This window comes from Rhinoraja longicauda, chromosome 41, assembly GCF_053455715.1.
Source record: "Rhinoraja longicauda isolate Sanriku21f chromosome 41, sRhiLon1.1, whole genome shotgun sequence".
Classification (NCBI taxonomy): Eukaryota; Metazoa; Chordata; class Chondrichthyes; order Rajiformes; family Arhynchobatidae; genus Rhinoraja; species Rhinoraja longicauda.
This window is the reverse complement of record NC_135993.1, coordinates 5,282,330-5,298,384: the sequence shown is the minus strand read 5'-3', so window position 1 is coordinate 5,298,384 and position 16,055 is coordinate 5,282,330. Positions and strand designations below refer to the sequence as shown.

General features: G+C 39.6%; 1 protein-coding gene across 6 annotated transcripts in view; it reads right to left on the bottom strand.

Annotated features, from left to right (window-relative positions):
* The window catches only part of arhgap35a (Rho GTPase activating protein 35a), a 109,141-nt gene that overhangs the window by 68,344 nt on the left and 24,742 nt on the right, over positions 1 to 16,055 (bottom strand). For all 6 annotated transcript variants that reach the window (XM_078431064.1, XM_078431065.1, XM_078431062.1 and 3 more), the window contains 2 exons: positions 5,826 to 5,906; positions 686 to 4,602 (listed from right to left, as the gene is read on the bottom strand). In XM_078431064.1, coding sequence (XP_078287190.1) covers positions 686 to 4,399 — 3,714 coding nt within the window. In that variant the 5' untranslated portion in view covers positions 4,400 to 4,602; positions 5,826 to 5,906. The remainder of the gene's footprint in view (positions 1 to 685; positions 4,603 to 5,825; positions 5,907 to 16,055) is intronic.

Below are 16,055 nucleotides of genomic sequence, written 5' to 3'. Positions count from 1 at the left end.
TCACATTCAAGTCATTTATATAACAAACAAGGGCAGCACTAATCCCTGCAGGATACCACTGGAGACAAATTTCATCAGAAACCATCTTTCCCCTGCTATCTTGCCGCCTTTCAAAACAATTTTGGATCCAATCAGCGAACTCACTTTCTGGGCCAGCTATTATGCAGGACCTTGTGAAATGTCTTTCTGAAGCCCATAAAGACAATGTCTTCATTAATATTCTTAGCTATCTCCCCAAAAAACACAAATTGGCGAGGCAGAATTTTCTCCACAAAAAGCCTATTCCCAATCAACTTCCAAGGTTCCAATTGTACATATATCCTATTCCTCCCTAGGATTTTCCCCACTCATTTCCCGACCATTGATCTAAGGTTCAGCAACCTCTGGCTCATTACTCAGTCATTACCATTCTTCAAGGAACATTTGGTATTCTGCAGTGTTCTGGCATCTCTCATGTGGATAACAAAAAACTTCAGAGACCCAGCTATCCCCTCCTTTACTTCCCATAGTATCCTCTAATAGATCTCATCCAACCCTAGGAATAATCTGGCTCTGATTATTAAAGAAAGGAAAAACTGATAACAACTTTATCCAATTCTCTCCCTCTGCCTTAAACACCAACGGGCAAATCTAGACTTTGACAAACAAATTTTTGGAAATAATCCAGTGAAGGAAGAAATCTTACCCTTGATGTTGGCCTTCTCAAGCTACGTAGGAGTTTCCCTCGCCTTGATTCATCTCCATCCGTTTCATACGTATTGGTTGTATTATCTCCCTTGGGCAATTGAGAATCAGCCTCTGCTTTCTTTTGTGATGACAAGGAGCCTAGTTCATCATCACTTCCAACACTGAAACTTGTGCGATAACTTGCAAACTTGCCTAACCTTTTAGACCGATCCCTGTACAATGATGGTTTGCTGACAGATGAAAGTTTCCTCTGACGCTCCAGGGAATTGATATCCATCTCGCTATCAGACCCATTACCACTTCCATTTGATTGTGACTTGGCAGAATTAGAATTCCGGATGGTTATAATTTTGCCCTGGGTACTGTCATGTGGCACTGAATAGATATTCTCTTCATCCGCTCTTGGTCTTACCAACGTGTCTATTGGCTCTGCATAATCAGAAGTATAGGACCCATCATCAGAAGGTGCCCAGCTTACAGTTGATGGCTTTCTCTGCATTTCTTTGCTACCTGGTTCTTTCCCCTCAGAGGAATCCATTTTCTTCATCAGTTTGTCGAAATGTACCATTGGCTTTGGTTTTACTGGAGGAGGTACTTTGTTAGTCAGCCTCTCAAACTGACCAAGAGGGCAGCTTAGCAAGTAGTTATCATTCCCTTCAAGGTCCATTGAGAGCTTAGAGTCTTTAATCGCTGGAATCGTGGAAGTTTCATCACGTAGTGCAACATAAGGTGGTGGACCTTCAATGTCCTCATCGTAATCAAAGCAATTTGAATTGTTGAGGGGCGAGCTGGGCCTGGGCGAAAAGCCAAACACATCTTCTGTATTGCTGCATGCTTCAGCTGCATTATCATACATGTGTGAAGCTTCAACAATGATTTTCTTTTCAGCTGCATCTCGGAAAAATGGGGCAAAAATGTCCACATTATGCTGAATTGACTGCCCGCCAGCTATTTTAACAAACTTGCCACAGATTTCTTGAGCAATTTCCTGGCCTTCTTCAAGCTGGTCTCGTGTCACATCGCTCTCCGATACTTCGGCTCCGTCGTTGACCCCTACCAACTGAATAGGGATAATGTCCTGCACATCTGACAGAAAAGCTCTGAGCATAGCTAAGGAAGCTTTGCGCCTTGCCAAGTAAAAAAGAATGTACCCATGGACTAACTGGTTTTTCCTTATGTTGAAAGAGGAATGATAGGAGAGAATAGATAGCTCCACGCGCTTACGCATTGCTCCAATTACCAGTTCAAGCATGACTGAATTGCTGTTCCCAGGCTGCAATGAACTACAAAAATGAGGCTGAATAATGGAAAGGAGAACTTCATCCACACCAAACAGGTCACCACACATTAAACACATTACTATTCGAAGATCTGCATCAGTTAAGTCTTTAATGCTTGGGGATAAACTTACTAGATTCAAATTGCGTTTCATGGTATCCAACAAGCCTTTCAAAGCCTGATTGATTTGCAATTCACTGAAATTCCGTCCAGAACCTACACTGTGAGAAGTTACATCAACAAATAGACATTGCAATTTGTTGGCAAGTTGTTGGCCATGGTTCCTCAAAGTCTGTAGAGTTTCTCCGCCACTCTCCCTTTTGTAAGCCAGAACTAGAGTTAGAGGCAACTGGGCTAAATGATTGTCCCTTCGATCCAAAGTTGATTCTTTCAGTTTCTCTAAGCTCTCCTTTATGTAGTACAGCGATTCTTTGGAGTTGTACAAGCAAAGGCAACCATGAGGTTGAAAGGTTGGTGTCTGAAAAGAATTAACCCGATGTTTCACATTACCTTCTATTGGTCGTAGCGACAGCTCATACATTTTTCCCTCAAGAACGTATTTATCATCAGTACACAGCACTCGAATTTCATTAGCCAGTTCATGTGCGAGCCCATCCTTGCCAAGTAGTACAAGATTGAGTTTGTCAGCATTAGAGTCCGAATGAGAGTTCAGATGACTTCGGTCTGAAGATCGATAAAATTTAGCAGCCAACAACTGTTCAACTTTGCTATCAATGCAATTCTGACTGTTTGGACAGGTCTCCTTTGTTGGATGATAGACAAAATGTATGTGTTTTAACACAAGAGCATCTCGTTCAGCTTGCAATTTCTGAAGTGCCTTAAATCGTTGCTCATCTCCTAAAATGTCCTGGATTAGACTCATTTTCTCCTTACTCGGTTTTGCATCCAACTCCAATTCATAAAATAGCTCAGAATACTCTAAAAGCAATTCTTGAAATTGATCCTTGGCTTTATCTATTATCTCACGTTGGTGTCGACTGTAAATATCTTGATATTCTTGCTCTTGGAGCCATTGATAGAATTCCTCATTCATAACAAAACTTCTAGCCTCCTCCCAAGGTTTTCCAGGAGTTATGAAGGGTGACGATGATAGATTTTCCTTAAAAGCCCTCCTCATCTCTTCTCTTCTTCTTTCATTCTTCAGCTTTTCTAAATGCCTTTTGAATTGATCCTCTGCACATTTCCCAGCCAGCAAGTCAAACGGAATTCGGTTGTCATCGATCTTGTCGATATGATCAGTTTTATCCCATGGCATTTCACTCAGGACAACAAACCAAGTTGGAAACTCGTGCTTGGTTTTCAACCTCTGCTGTGCCACAGGCCAGTTCAAGTTCTCAATCTCATTCAGATCGGGGAACAGGGCATCAAGAGCTTGTACAAGTCTATTGAGGTACTTGTTCTTTAAGTGGTCAATGTGCCTCTCCTTGAGCATCAAAATATGCTGCAAGAACAACTTTCTGGCCTTCGGAGTTCCTTCGAGATGCACATACTCCTGGAATTCAGATTTCATATTGATTTTCCTTGCGGTGTTTGCCCAACTTTCATTATAGTGGATGACACACTGGCTGATGATATATTCATACTTGTCTTTTGCATGAGCTATTAACTGACTTTGTTGTTTCAATGCTTCATAATATGGAATTATTTTGGGCCTTGAACGGCTTTTATCTATTAACTGCACTAAAGTAGTGAAGCCCAGTTCCACATTGACGTTCGATCGCGCTGATGTCTCCACCACTTGCAGATTCTTTTTAGTCATTGCAAAAGAGTGAGCTTCACGTATGTACCGCTCCACCCCTTCATCGCATTTTGTCAGCACCACCACAATGGGTTTTTTTGTTTTTATTATTTGGTTATACAAGTTTGTGATAAATTTAAGCTGGTCCTCAAAATTTCTATTCATGCCCCGGCTGACATCTATGCAAAGAAGGAAACCATCGATCAACAGCTTGCCTTCTGGCATCTGCTTCTGTTCAAAGTCTTGTTCCAGACCCAATTGGTCAGTGCAAATATACATCAGCTTTTCAGCAGATGCCAATTTGGTCGCTGCAGCGCGTTTAATATAGGGTTGCAGGGCAGTGCTCCGGTGAGGCTGAAAAGTCTGATCATCGATGAACTCGGTTTGTTCCACCACGTGAATTCGACACTCCACTCCTTCCTCGACCGTTCGACCAACCTCACCCCAGTACAAGAAATGGTCATTGTTAACAACACGGCCCCCAAAGTCACTGGTGCTAAGGACAGATGTGTGGTCAAGGTGAAATTCGTCAGCTTTAGGGCGCACAAACCGATTGCAGAAGCAGGATTTCCCGACTCCACACTGGCCCTTCTCCTTTTCCGTCCCGGATAATCCCACGACACTGATGTTGTAATTTGGGATCCGAACATCCTGTTTTTTGGCCATCATAATCATCCAATCATCCTGATACCGTCAACAGCATGTTAGTAGTTGTACCTACTCCCAGTACAGTACCACTGTAGATCTCCTGGCAATCTGAAGAGTGCAGAGTTACAGACACACACCTTCAGCAACGTGAGATTTAGATCCCATATTTCCGTGTTCCCCAGTATTATGATCCTTTCAAACACTGAAAAATAGATGGTCCCAATAATACCCTGCAAAAGAAAAATAAGACAAAGGAACATTAGAATGGAATTGCAATGGAGACTAAGTGTACCCTGCATCGAACTGAATTTATTAAAAAGATACATGACAGTGATGTCTTTTCAAATTTGCATTCATGGCGGCAATTAAAGCCGATGAGTTATTGCAGAAGATTAAAGGGTAATTCTGAAGAGCAATTATTATGCTCACAATTTTACCAATGAGGTACGAAACTAAAAAAGGCCAGAAACACTGAACAGATCAGGATAGCGAAGCAGAGCAAATGCTTCAGGTCAAGGATGCTTCATCTGAACGGGGAAAGTGAGAAAACAAATTAGTTTTAAGTTTGAGAGAGGATCGGGGAAGGATAGGACAGACAGGACAAAGGGAACACCTTTGATAATGGGGAGACCATTTGGTTTCTCCCAATTCATGCAACCAATGCAGTCCTTTAAGGTGAAGCAGCAAACCATTCGTGTTTCTTCCAACAGGTATTTCATTAGGTGCTTGAGATGTAGTGATCTCTTCATCGGAGAAACCAAATACAGATTTGGGCAACTATTTTAAGGCGCATCTCCATTTAGTCAGCAAGAAAGACCCAGCTTCCAGTTGATGCTCACTAATTTTGTAAACAACACTCACACATTACAAACTTCAGGATTTGATATAAAATTCAATAATTTCAGACATTTCTGTTCTCAGAAATGGTCGCAGGCACTGCCGGATCTGCTGGGCATTTCTAGCATTCTCCTTTATCAGGTCTCAGCAAATTTCACTGCTTTAATGTGCCCCATTAGTCTTCTGCACAATAGCCCTCGTTAATTTAATCTATCAATTTTAGTTTAGTTTAATTTATTATTATTGTGCACCAAGGTACGGTGAAAAGCTCTTTGGTTGCATGCAATCCATTCAGCGAAAAGATGATGCATGATTATAATCAAGCTATCCAGTGTCGAAATAGAGAAAGAAATGCTGCTGTTGGAGTAGAGATTTAAAAGTGTGGAGAGAGTGTAATGAGTGAATGCAGATCCACTTCTGGGACCAGCACATTTGCAAGTTTATATGAAATTTGAACGATGACCACATGCACCATTTTTTCTGAGGTACAGAATAATAATGTTTTAATATCACATGTGATCTTGCTGAGCCAAATGGGCACATTAATAGCCCAACATAAACCACACATTTGTTAGTATAGAATTCCAAAACCAGCACAAAATGTTAGTATTCTTACCTTTACTCTCAATTTGTGGGCAAGGCTGTCTCGTTTTCACTTCTGGTCAATTATCTTCCATCCATAATAGTAACTTTCATGCTGAAAAAAAAAGATCAGAGCTGAAGATGAAACTGTCCATATCTTGTCTTAATTTTTAAATGTTTTTCTTGATATATGCACAGAAATGTTATTGATGATTTTATTAATGCGAGGCCCCCGATAATAACATAGCAAATTTGTTTCTGGATTATGATCTGAATGCTAAACTTTGAATTAAATTTTTATCCAATTTCGGTCCTTGTTTAAATCTTCTATATTTTATCTATGCTAATGATAGTTAAAGGGTGGTAGAACATGAATGAACAGTTGCAAGGTCACAACAGGAGAATATACTGCAAAATACAGAATACAAAGGAATTATTGCAACTTTGAAGGGCTGAATGTCCTGTTTCTCTGCTCGATTAGCTTTCCAATTTCTCCGTCATTATCGAGCAAGGCTCCCAAAGTAATTAATCCTAGTTACATAGCACCAAACAATTCTTCTGACACAGCTATGCGGCACAGCGGTAGAGTTGCTGCCTTACGGCGAATGCAACGCCAGAGACCCAGGTTCGATCCTGGCTATGGGTGCTGGCTGTACGGAGTTTGTACGTTCTCCGTGACCTGCGTGGGTTTTCTCCGAGACTCCAAAGACGTATAGATATGTAGGTGAATTGGCTTGGTAAATGTAAAAATTGTCTCTCGTGGGTATAGGATAGTGTTAATGTGCGGCGATCGGTGGTCGGCGCGGACCCGGTGGGCCAAAAGACAGTACAGTAGTTTCCGCACTGTATCTCTAAAACTAAAACAAAAAACTAAGCTCATCTTCCCTGACAGCTATATCTACCCCAGTTCTTTTTAATAAACTTGGCCACATTGTAAAGGCAAAATACAGCATATTGCACAAATGTAAAGAATTTATTTCAATTCATTTGTTTTCAGTATAGAATAGACCAATGAAATGTCCCACACTACTTTTGATATAAGTTTTCTGGCTTTGAATTGCAGTTCTCTTAAAATATATCACATTGTCACTAATGGGTTTGACGACATACAAAGCAATTTCTTTTTGATTTGTGCATTCACATACACGTCCTTAGACTTGTTATGGCTTCCATAGCAAAGCTACGACAAGCCTCGCATTATTACCCTGACCCTTTAATAACTGGATGGAAGTCTTAATGGAGAATTTAACAAAATCTTAAAACATTTTGATAATTAAATTTTGATCACTGTCCTTACTCTATCCGGAGGTTGTGCCGTAACAGCAAATAAAAAAATTCATAACAATCTAACATTTTATGACATTGAGTCAAATTAAATAGGAATAGCAATAATCCCTCCACTTGTCAAGACCATTCAAGGCAGTAAACGTAATTTTACTGCCAAGAACAAAGATTTTATTGACACCATCTGTTTCAATATTTTTCCCTCTCATTGAAATCTTACCTGAAAAGCCTAAAGCATTACAAACTATAAATTTGGCAACCACACATGGCCTCCGAATCAAGACAGTAATAAATTAAAATATCCTGTCCATGACTCCATTGGACAATGGAGTCCATGACTCCATTGGACAAGTTGTGTCTGGGGTGGACAATCTTCCATTCTGTGTTAATGGTACAAAAAAAAAAAAAAAATGGCAATTCCTTGTTATATATAACTTATCTTCCCTTTACCAAGATCAATCTTTCCTCCATGCTATAGTATTACAGCAGGCCAGTCCAGACTAAGTTGTTGTTAAAAGATATATGCAAGTAACATGGAGCTAATATTAAGCGTTTAAGCTGCATGGTGGAGATAACTTACTCAGCACAATTTGGAAACAAACCCAAAATATCTTTGCATAAATGTCTTATAATAGTAACAATTTTAATTACCAGTCAATCTAGGGACAATGAAATGTCAAAATTAAACTTTCCAGAGAAATTAATTCCACATACCAGCAATCAAGTAGAATATAGAGTTCATTTAACATTTAAACATTTCTGTTGGACAGGCTAATTATGATCAGATTAATCCTGTGGGCCTCATTAGTATAAGACTAAACACCAATGCTGACAATGGGAGGCTATTTGAAGAGAACAAATTTCAAAGCCATTGTCCCCGCTGCACATTAAAAAAAATTACATCAGAGTAGCATTAATAGTTTCATGGATCGATATAAAGAACTCAATTATGCCATGCAAGTGCTCAGACAGCCTGTATACATGATAAATTATTCCTGGCTACAGAGTCTCTTCAGTGACAGGGGAATTGCACTTACTCTTATTCCATGGATGGAATAACTTGATATTACAACCGAAGCTATCCACAACAAAATAAAAATTCAGGCACAGATCGGCAAAAATAACTCAATTCTCCACAAAGGTTGCTGATCTACAGCTTAACTCAAGGAGGGAAAGATATTATGTGCAGTATTCTTTCTTGCAAAGGGAAGCAAGGAAAAAAAATCATGCTAGGCACACTCCATCTAATTCAGTTAAGGGCAGAAGAATAGATCAGAATTAAGTTAAAATACATTTAGGTTTTAGAGCATACACATGCGCACAAATGGGTGAATACATGCACACTTTGCATGTCCATTTATGAAACTAGAGAATCTCCCTCCTTTAAAAAACATTCTTCATACCTAGGATGTTCATCGTGGCTGTGTAAAATAGCACATTACAAGTGAGCATGCTTCACACCAAGAAGGAAAAAAATACAATTCAGTGAAAATTGGCAGCCTTTCAGAGCCAGGTTGCGTGTAGTCAAGTATTCTCACTGGGGTTACTTAGTGTATGAAAAATTGCACTTAAAACCAATTTCCTTCTTGTGTCACATTCTTAATTTATCACTTCAAATTGTTTCTGCCGCAACCACAAAGACAGAGCTGTAACTAACATTATTTAACTCAAAATCCTCGCCCTATAAATACTGTACTGCTAAAAATAAAACAACAAATGAAATTGAAAATAAAAATTCATATAAATTCCGGAAAATAATTTAAAGAAAAAATATTAGCCATGTTCATGTAGACTTGATTGGGAGGCAAGTTTCTATTCTAAAAAGCCTGCGACTGTGATGTTCACTCATGTTTTCCTTTTACGGATACCAATGGAATTGAATGCATATTTGTACATTTTGTTCTTAATTTCTCAAACTACATTTTTAGAAAGGAACCAAGTTCATGCCCAATTCCAATGACAAGCATTGAAAAAAGCACAAGATTAAAACTTCTATATCACAATATTTAAATATTTAAAACCATCATTTTTAATGTTTTTTTTAGGTTTGGAACCAGGTTGGGCGCCAGAGACGTGGGTTCTATCCTGGCAATGAGTGCTGTCTGCATGGAGTTTGCGCGTTCTCCCTGTGACCTGCATGGGTTTTCTCCGGGTGCTCCGGTTTCCTCCCACACTCCAAAAACACACAGGTTTGTAGGTTAATTGGCTTCGGTAAAATTTGTAAATTGTCCCTGGTGTGTGTAGGATAGTGTTAGTTTACGGGAATCGCTGATCAGCACGGACTCAGTGGACTGAAGGGCCTGTTTCTGCGCTACATCTCTAAATGAAATAATATTCGGAGATAGACACAAAAAGCTGGAGTAACAGCAGGAATATTGGGAGTGCAGGAGAGCTGCTTGGTCCACACAACTAAAGCAACAAACACTTAGGAGGAATTGGATCGAGTCAAACAGAACATGAACATGTAAAGGGATGGTCAACATCCTGCATCAGGATTGATAGTGGAGGACGCAGAAAGTTGGTATAAAGAGGAGAGAGCAATGAGTGACAGTAGAGAATTCGACTGGAATGGGTGGAATTGGGAGACAGAGGCCGATTGATGATGGGAGGCAGAGAGTGACAAAAAGGCAGATGGTGAGACTGGTGATGGGAGAAGTTTAAAGGTGAAGTAACTGCTTAAATCTACTTTTCTCAACCTGGTACATCAGATAGATACGGCAGAGAAACAGGCCTTTCAGCCCAACTAGTCCGCATCAACCAAACACCAATTTTTATACTCAACATACTCTAACCCATTTTATCCCACATATTTCCATAAATCCCCCCAGATACCACCACTCACTTGCATTCAAGTGGAATTTATCGGAGCCACTTGTACATAGGAGGAACTCGGAGCACCTGGCGAGGAAATCCACACGGTCAGAGCGCACGTAAACTCCACTCCAAATAAATGATTGTTTATGCATTTGCAACAACTCTAAATTCTACTTAAACACAAATTACTAGGCAAGATAGAATTCTAGAAATTTAAAACTATGAAAATCATCAACCCTACTCTATTCTAAACCACCATTTCAAACTAATTTACCTCATTTAACCTGTCCAAAGACCATTCTCTCCATCCATTTTCTATTTAAACTTCCAAACCACATACAAAAAATGTCATTACCACACTTCATTGGATATGGCATTGAGTAGATTTATATTAAATAATGGTGGGCTAAACTGACAATAAGTAAAGCTATTGTGACTCTGGAACAAATCAAGCAGTTTAATTTGGAACAGCAACAGGTCACCACAACTTGTTTTGCCATCTCTGGGTGGTTGAACGCTCTGCGAGACCTGGTACTTCATGCAACACATTGCATCATTTGGGAAAGTGCTTCCACAAGGATTCCACCATAAGTCAAAGATCACAAGATAAAATGCCATAGTTGCAAAACCTGGCTATTTGCAAACTACTATCATAAATTGTGTTGCAATAGAGTAGCTTTCAAAAGGTATTGAGTTTTCGACCAGCATTCGAAGATTCTTAATGACTTTTGAAGTTGCTACAACAACTACCGTGACGGGAAGATGGATGATATTCTAGCACTGCCCTTATCTGAAAAACATACTGCAAACAAAACACTGGATGCAATGTGAAAAAACTGGTTTGGCTCAGTTATAAAAGTCATACTGGTTAACCTGAGGACTACCTTCAGCAACAGACTGGTTCCACCAAGATGCAGTATAGAACGCCACAGGAGATCCTTCCTCCAGTGGCCATCAAACTGTACAACCCCTCCTGACTCCCTTCCTCCTTCCTCCCCCCCCCCCCCCCCCCCCATTACCCTCCTGGAATAAATAAAAGGTCTATCGTATTGTATAGTTATTGTATCTGTCTGAACCTGCAGAGAATGAGAAACATAGCCCCGTCCATGGTAGATATATCACTTCCTTTCATCCAGTCCATCTACACAGTGTATTAATCAAAGTGATATCTTCATTGGCAGTATTAAACTATCAGAGGCTATGAAAAGGCCCACCTGCAATCTAACTGTGGCATTGTCTCAAACTGTTAAAAACACACAGTTCTGTGCAGGAAGAAACTGCTGATACTGGTTTAAACCGAAGTTACACACAGAAAGCTGGAGTAACTCAGTGGGGCAGAGAGCACCTCTGGAGAAAAGGAATAGGTGACATTTCAGGTCAAGACCCTTCTTCAGACTGAGAGTCAGGGGAGAGAGAAGTCAGAGATATCTCCCTCTCTCTCAAAAAACATCTATATCTCTCATTTCCCTTTGCCCTGACTCTCATTTCCTTTAAAATGTATAATTTCACCAATTTGTGCGTGTTAATTATATGCTTAAAGAATTTTTGGAAATTATTTCATTACAAACATCTCAATGGTCTGGTGTGTAGGACACCAACTTTCAACATAAACATAAAATTACTTGCAACTATGCTATAGGAGTAATTCATCCAGTTTTGGTAATTTAACTGGTTCCGAAAATGACTAGTTGGGGGAAAGAGTTCAAACATAGTACTGTAACTTTACTTCAGATATACGTTGATGTCTGATTTTGGACTAAAATTTGTCAATGAACCTTTTGTCAATTGGACAACTAAATATCTCCAACATACATGGAAGGCATCTTATTTTTCTGTTTTATCACTTTTCCAGGTTGAATCTGAAGTAGAACATGGATTTGCCACTTATTTATCTCAAAACAGATAGATATAAAAACAAGACTAGAAACTATTAAGTTCACTAGAAGATTGTGGTTTTACTCTTATGGGGTTAAAAACAGTTCCTAACAAAAGCCAAAAACAGATATTTTCTGAGGCATGGTGGCTTCAATTATGTAATTACTACAAATTATTTGATATCATCTATCAGCGTTACAGAAGAATTTCATCCAAAGCACCATCAGGTTGCTCAATTTAACTTTCTGTAATCAAGGAAATAAGTTCTTTAAAATATTTATAGCTCTATTTCCAAGTCATTAGTAAAGCAAAGGGCAGGAAATGGTGGAGAAAGTATTAAACAAAGTCAGGCCAGAGTTCTAAATTACGCACGAGAGACTGGGTTTTCCCCTCATACAAAGCTATTTCCAAATCACTGCAAGCCCTCTAAAAGATTATGAACAATAAAAGTAGTTAAGGCCTATCCAATGGATAGAGAACAAAAATAATGATTCACTTAACGACACAATTGCCTGATGTTCCCCTTCTCCCCAGTAATAACTTATATTCTATGATGGTGATTTTTACTGGCACTAACATCCTCTGTACCTCTGATAAATGAATACATTTTTATTTGTGGCTCCAAGATGGTGCATTGAATTGTTAGGAAAGGAGACCAAAAATATTTCACAAAACTAGATTTTAAATTTCAGTGAATGATTTAATTAACCATAAAAGCAATTGTTCCAAGTGTCAAGTAAGTAGTAGTTTTATCATTTTTTTTAAATTAGAATATTTATGACTCAAAACACTAAAGAACATATTATATTGAACACACAGCACTGCCACAGCCTACAAACAATGTACCAGACTCCTCCATTAAAATCTCATAGTATGCCTTGTATGACTGATATGATGCTGGAAGGAGTAGCCCTCAGGATTCACTCTAGATTCCATGAAGTCTCATTGTGCAAGTTAAACATGGACAAGGAAACATGTCGTTGATTACCATCTTTGATGGCTCTCAGCTGATGAATTATGTTCATTATATCCCTCAAATGATGAATACTCCAACATGTTTCTCAATATTTGGAAATGGCATTGAAACTACCAAAGGCATAGATGTACTCTGGGTGGGATATTTCAATGCCCATAGCACGTCTCCAACAACTATTACCAACTTCTACAGATGCACCACAGAAAGCACACTATTGCCATGCATCACAACTTCGTTTAACAACTGTGCTGCCCAAGACTGCAAGAACTTGTAATGTTGTGGATGCGGTCCAGTCTGTCAAACAAACAGTAACAAGAGGTCAGAGGCCGTATATACTCCATCAAATGACTCATCTCTTGGCCTCACTGGGTCAAAATCCTGAAACTCCCTCCCCAACGATGCTGTACCTTGTGTAGGAAGGAACTGCAGATGGTGAGTTGCTTCAGCATTTTGTGTCCAACAAAATTAGCAAAGATTAGCAAGTTTGCTGATGATACAAAAATTTGTAGTTTTGCAGATAGTTATGATGGTTGTGAACGATTGCAGCAGGATCTGGATCGATTGGCCAGGTGGGCGGAGGACAGGACCTACACAGTAAATGGAAGGCATCTGGGTACTGTTGTAGAGCAGAGGGATCTAGGAGTACAGGTGCATGGTTCCTTGAAGGTCGAGTCGCAGCTAGATAAGGTGGTCAAAAAGGCTTTTGGCACTTTGGCCTTCATCAGTCATTGAGTATAGAAGTTGGGAGGTCATGTTGCAGTTGCATAAGACATTGGTGAGATCGAATTTAGAATATTTGTTCAGTTCTGGGCACCGTGTTATAGGAAAGATACTGTCAAGTTTGAGAGGATTCAGAAAAGATTTACGAGGATGTTGCCAGGACTAGAGGATGTGAGCCATAGGGAGAGGTTGAGTAGGCTGGGTCTCTATTCCATGGAGTGCAAGAAGTTGAAGGGAGATCTTATAGAGGTATACAAAATCATGAGAGGAATAGATCAGGATGATGCACAGAGTCTTTTGCCCAGAGTAGGGGAATCGAGGACATAGGTTCAAGGTGAAGGGGAAAGATTTAAAAGGAATCCGAGGATTAACTTTTTCACACAAAGGGTGGTGGATATATGGAACAAGCTGCCAGAGGAGGTAGTTGAGGCTTTAAACCATCGGTTTAGAAAAAGTGAGACAGTTACATGGATGGGACAGGTTTGGAGGGATATGGACCAAGCGCAGGCAAGTGCGACTAGTGTAGCTCGGACATTGTTGGCCGGTGTGGGCCAGTTGGGCCGAAGGGAGTATTTCCACACTCTATGACTCTATGAAAATTATTTAATAAGCTTTATACCCACTGGAGAGAACAAAAGTGACCCTGTGCTTATCTTAAAGGGAGAACAAAGTACTTTGAATGCATTACATAGATATGGTTTAACAAACGGGGAATTTTAATCTTACTGACGTCCAAGATACAAGACGACTTCCAGCCACAACACTTTTTTTTTTAAATCCTTCTTTTGCTATTTCCTCATGCCATAACCGAGCCTAGACACATCATTACTGCCAACAATGACAGGTTGCTCAGAACAAGCAATTAGAAAATGGGTGTGAACAGGCTTTTCATATAGCATTCAAGACCTGGTTGGGCATAATAGCTGATGAAGACTTAGCTAGTCTCTGATAATGAAATTCACTCTCGACTTCGGTGCACCAGCATTAAATTTGATCAAATAAGAAGGGCTTATATTGATCCTCGTTTCCATTAAGGGGTGTCATTACTTTTCTTGAAACATAAATGAAGAAAAAATTTGAATAAAGGTTCAAAAAATGGTTTGCAATGGCTGTGCGTATTTATTGGAGGGAGTGATAGAGAAGTGTCGGCAATCAAAAGATATTTGATAATGATTTAAAAAGTGGTTCAAATTTAGTTTAGATTCAGTTTTAGAGATAAAACATGGAAACAGCTCCTTTGTCCGATGGTGTAGGAAAATAACTGCAGATGCTGGTACAAATCGAAGGTATTTATTTTACAAAATGCTGGAGTAACTCAGCAGGTCAGGCAGCATCTCAGGAGAGAAGGAATGGGTGACGTTTTGGGTCGAGACCCTTCTTCAGACTGAGATGCTGCCTGACCTGCTGAGTTACTCCAGCATTTTGTGAAATAAATCCCTTCGTCCGATGGTGTCCACGCCGACCAATGATCACTCGTACACTAGTACACACTCGGGATAATTTAATGAAGCCAATTAACCTACTAACCAACACATCTTTAGAATGTGGGAGGAAACCCATGCAGTCACTGGGAGAACGTGCAAACTTCGTATAGACAGCCCCCTCAGTCAGGATTGCACCCAGGTCCTTGTCACAGTTAAAGCAGCAACGAGCACTGCGCCCTAATGAGGGAATTATAAATTGTTTTATTACAGACCGAAAGTTCTAAGTTGAATAGCACAACGTGTTAGGATAATTGAGGCATATTTAGCAATAAGAAGGTATCACAAAATGCTGGAGTAACTCAGCAGATCTGGCAGCATCGAGGAGAGAAGGAATGCGTGACGTTTTGGGTCGAGACCCTTCTTCAGACTCCGAGTCTGTACCAGCATCTGCATTTGTACCAGCATCTGCAGTTATTTTCCTACACATATTTAGCAATAATTCTCTGCAAGGAATTCGACACACAATGATTGACAGAATGTGTTGGACTAAGCAAGAATTATTCCTTGCAACCAATTCAATAACCCCCTTTGCTAGAAAATACTGAAAAATGCTCAAACCCAATTCTTGCAAGTAAAATACCCAGCCCCAATCAGTTTACCACAGCTGCTAGCCAAGTCAACTAATAGTACAATTTTAATACAATTTTTAAATTATGTGGGAGCAGAGTTGATCTGAATCAATGCTTTGATCCATTTTAATATATTTTTTAGTATTTTCAAAATAGATGTTACAGCAAATTCACATCTGTACCCATCCAAAGTCTTTTTTTTTTGCCTTCCATCACAGTGAGGAATGTGGAGGAGTCACTGTGGTGGACATTTATGTTAAGATGTATTTTGTGTGTTTTGTTGCTTTTTATTGGTATGAACGTATGTGAAATCAAATTCCTCGTATGTTGCAAAATATACTTGGCTAAAGCATGGTTATGATTATTCACGGTGCAAGGTCTGGTGTACTATTTTAATTGCAGAGGTCAATGTGAAATAAAATGCTTCACTTGGGGAGCTTCAAGTCTGGACTATACATATATTTATGCTCCCATTAATTGCCCATCAAATAGCCACATATTTCATCATCAGGCAGGCTTATTCCTAGCTAAATACATTGGAT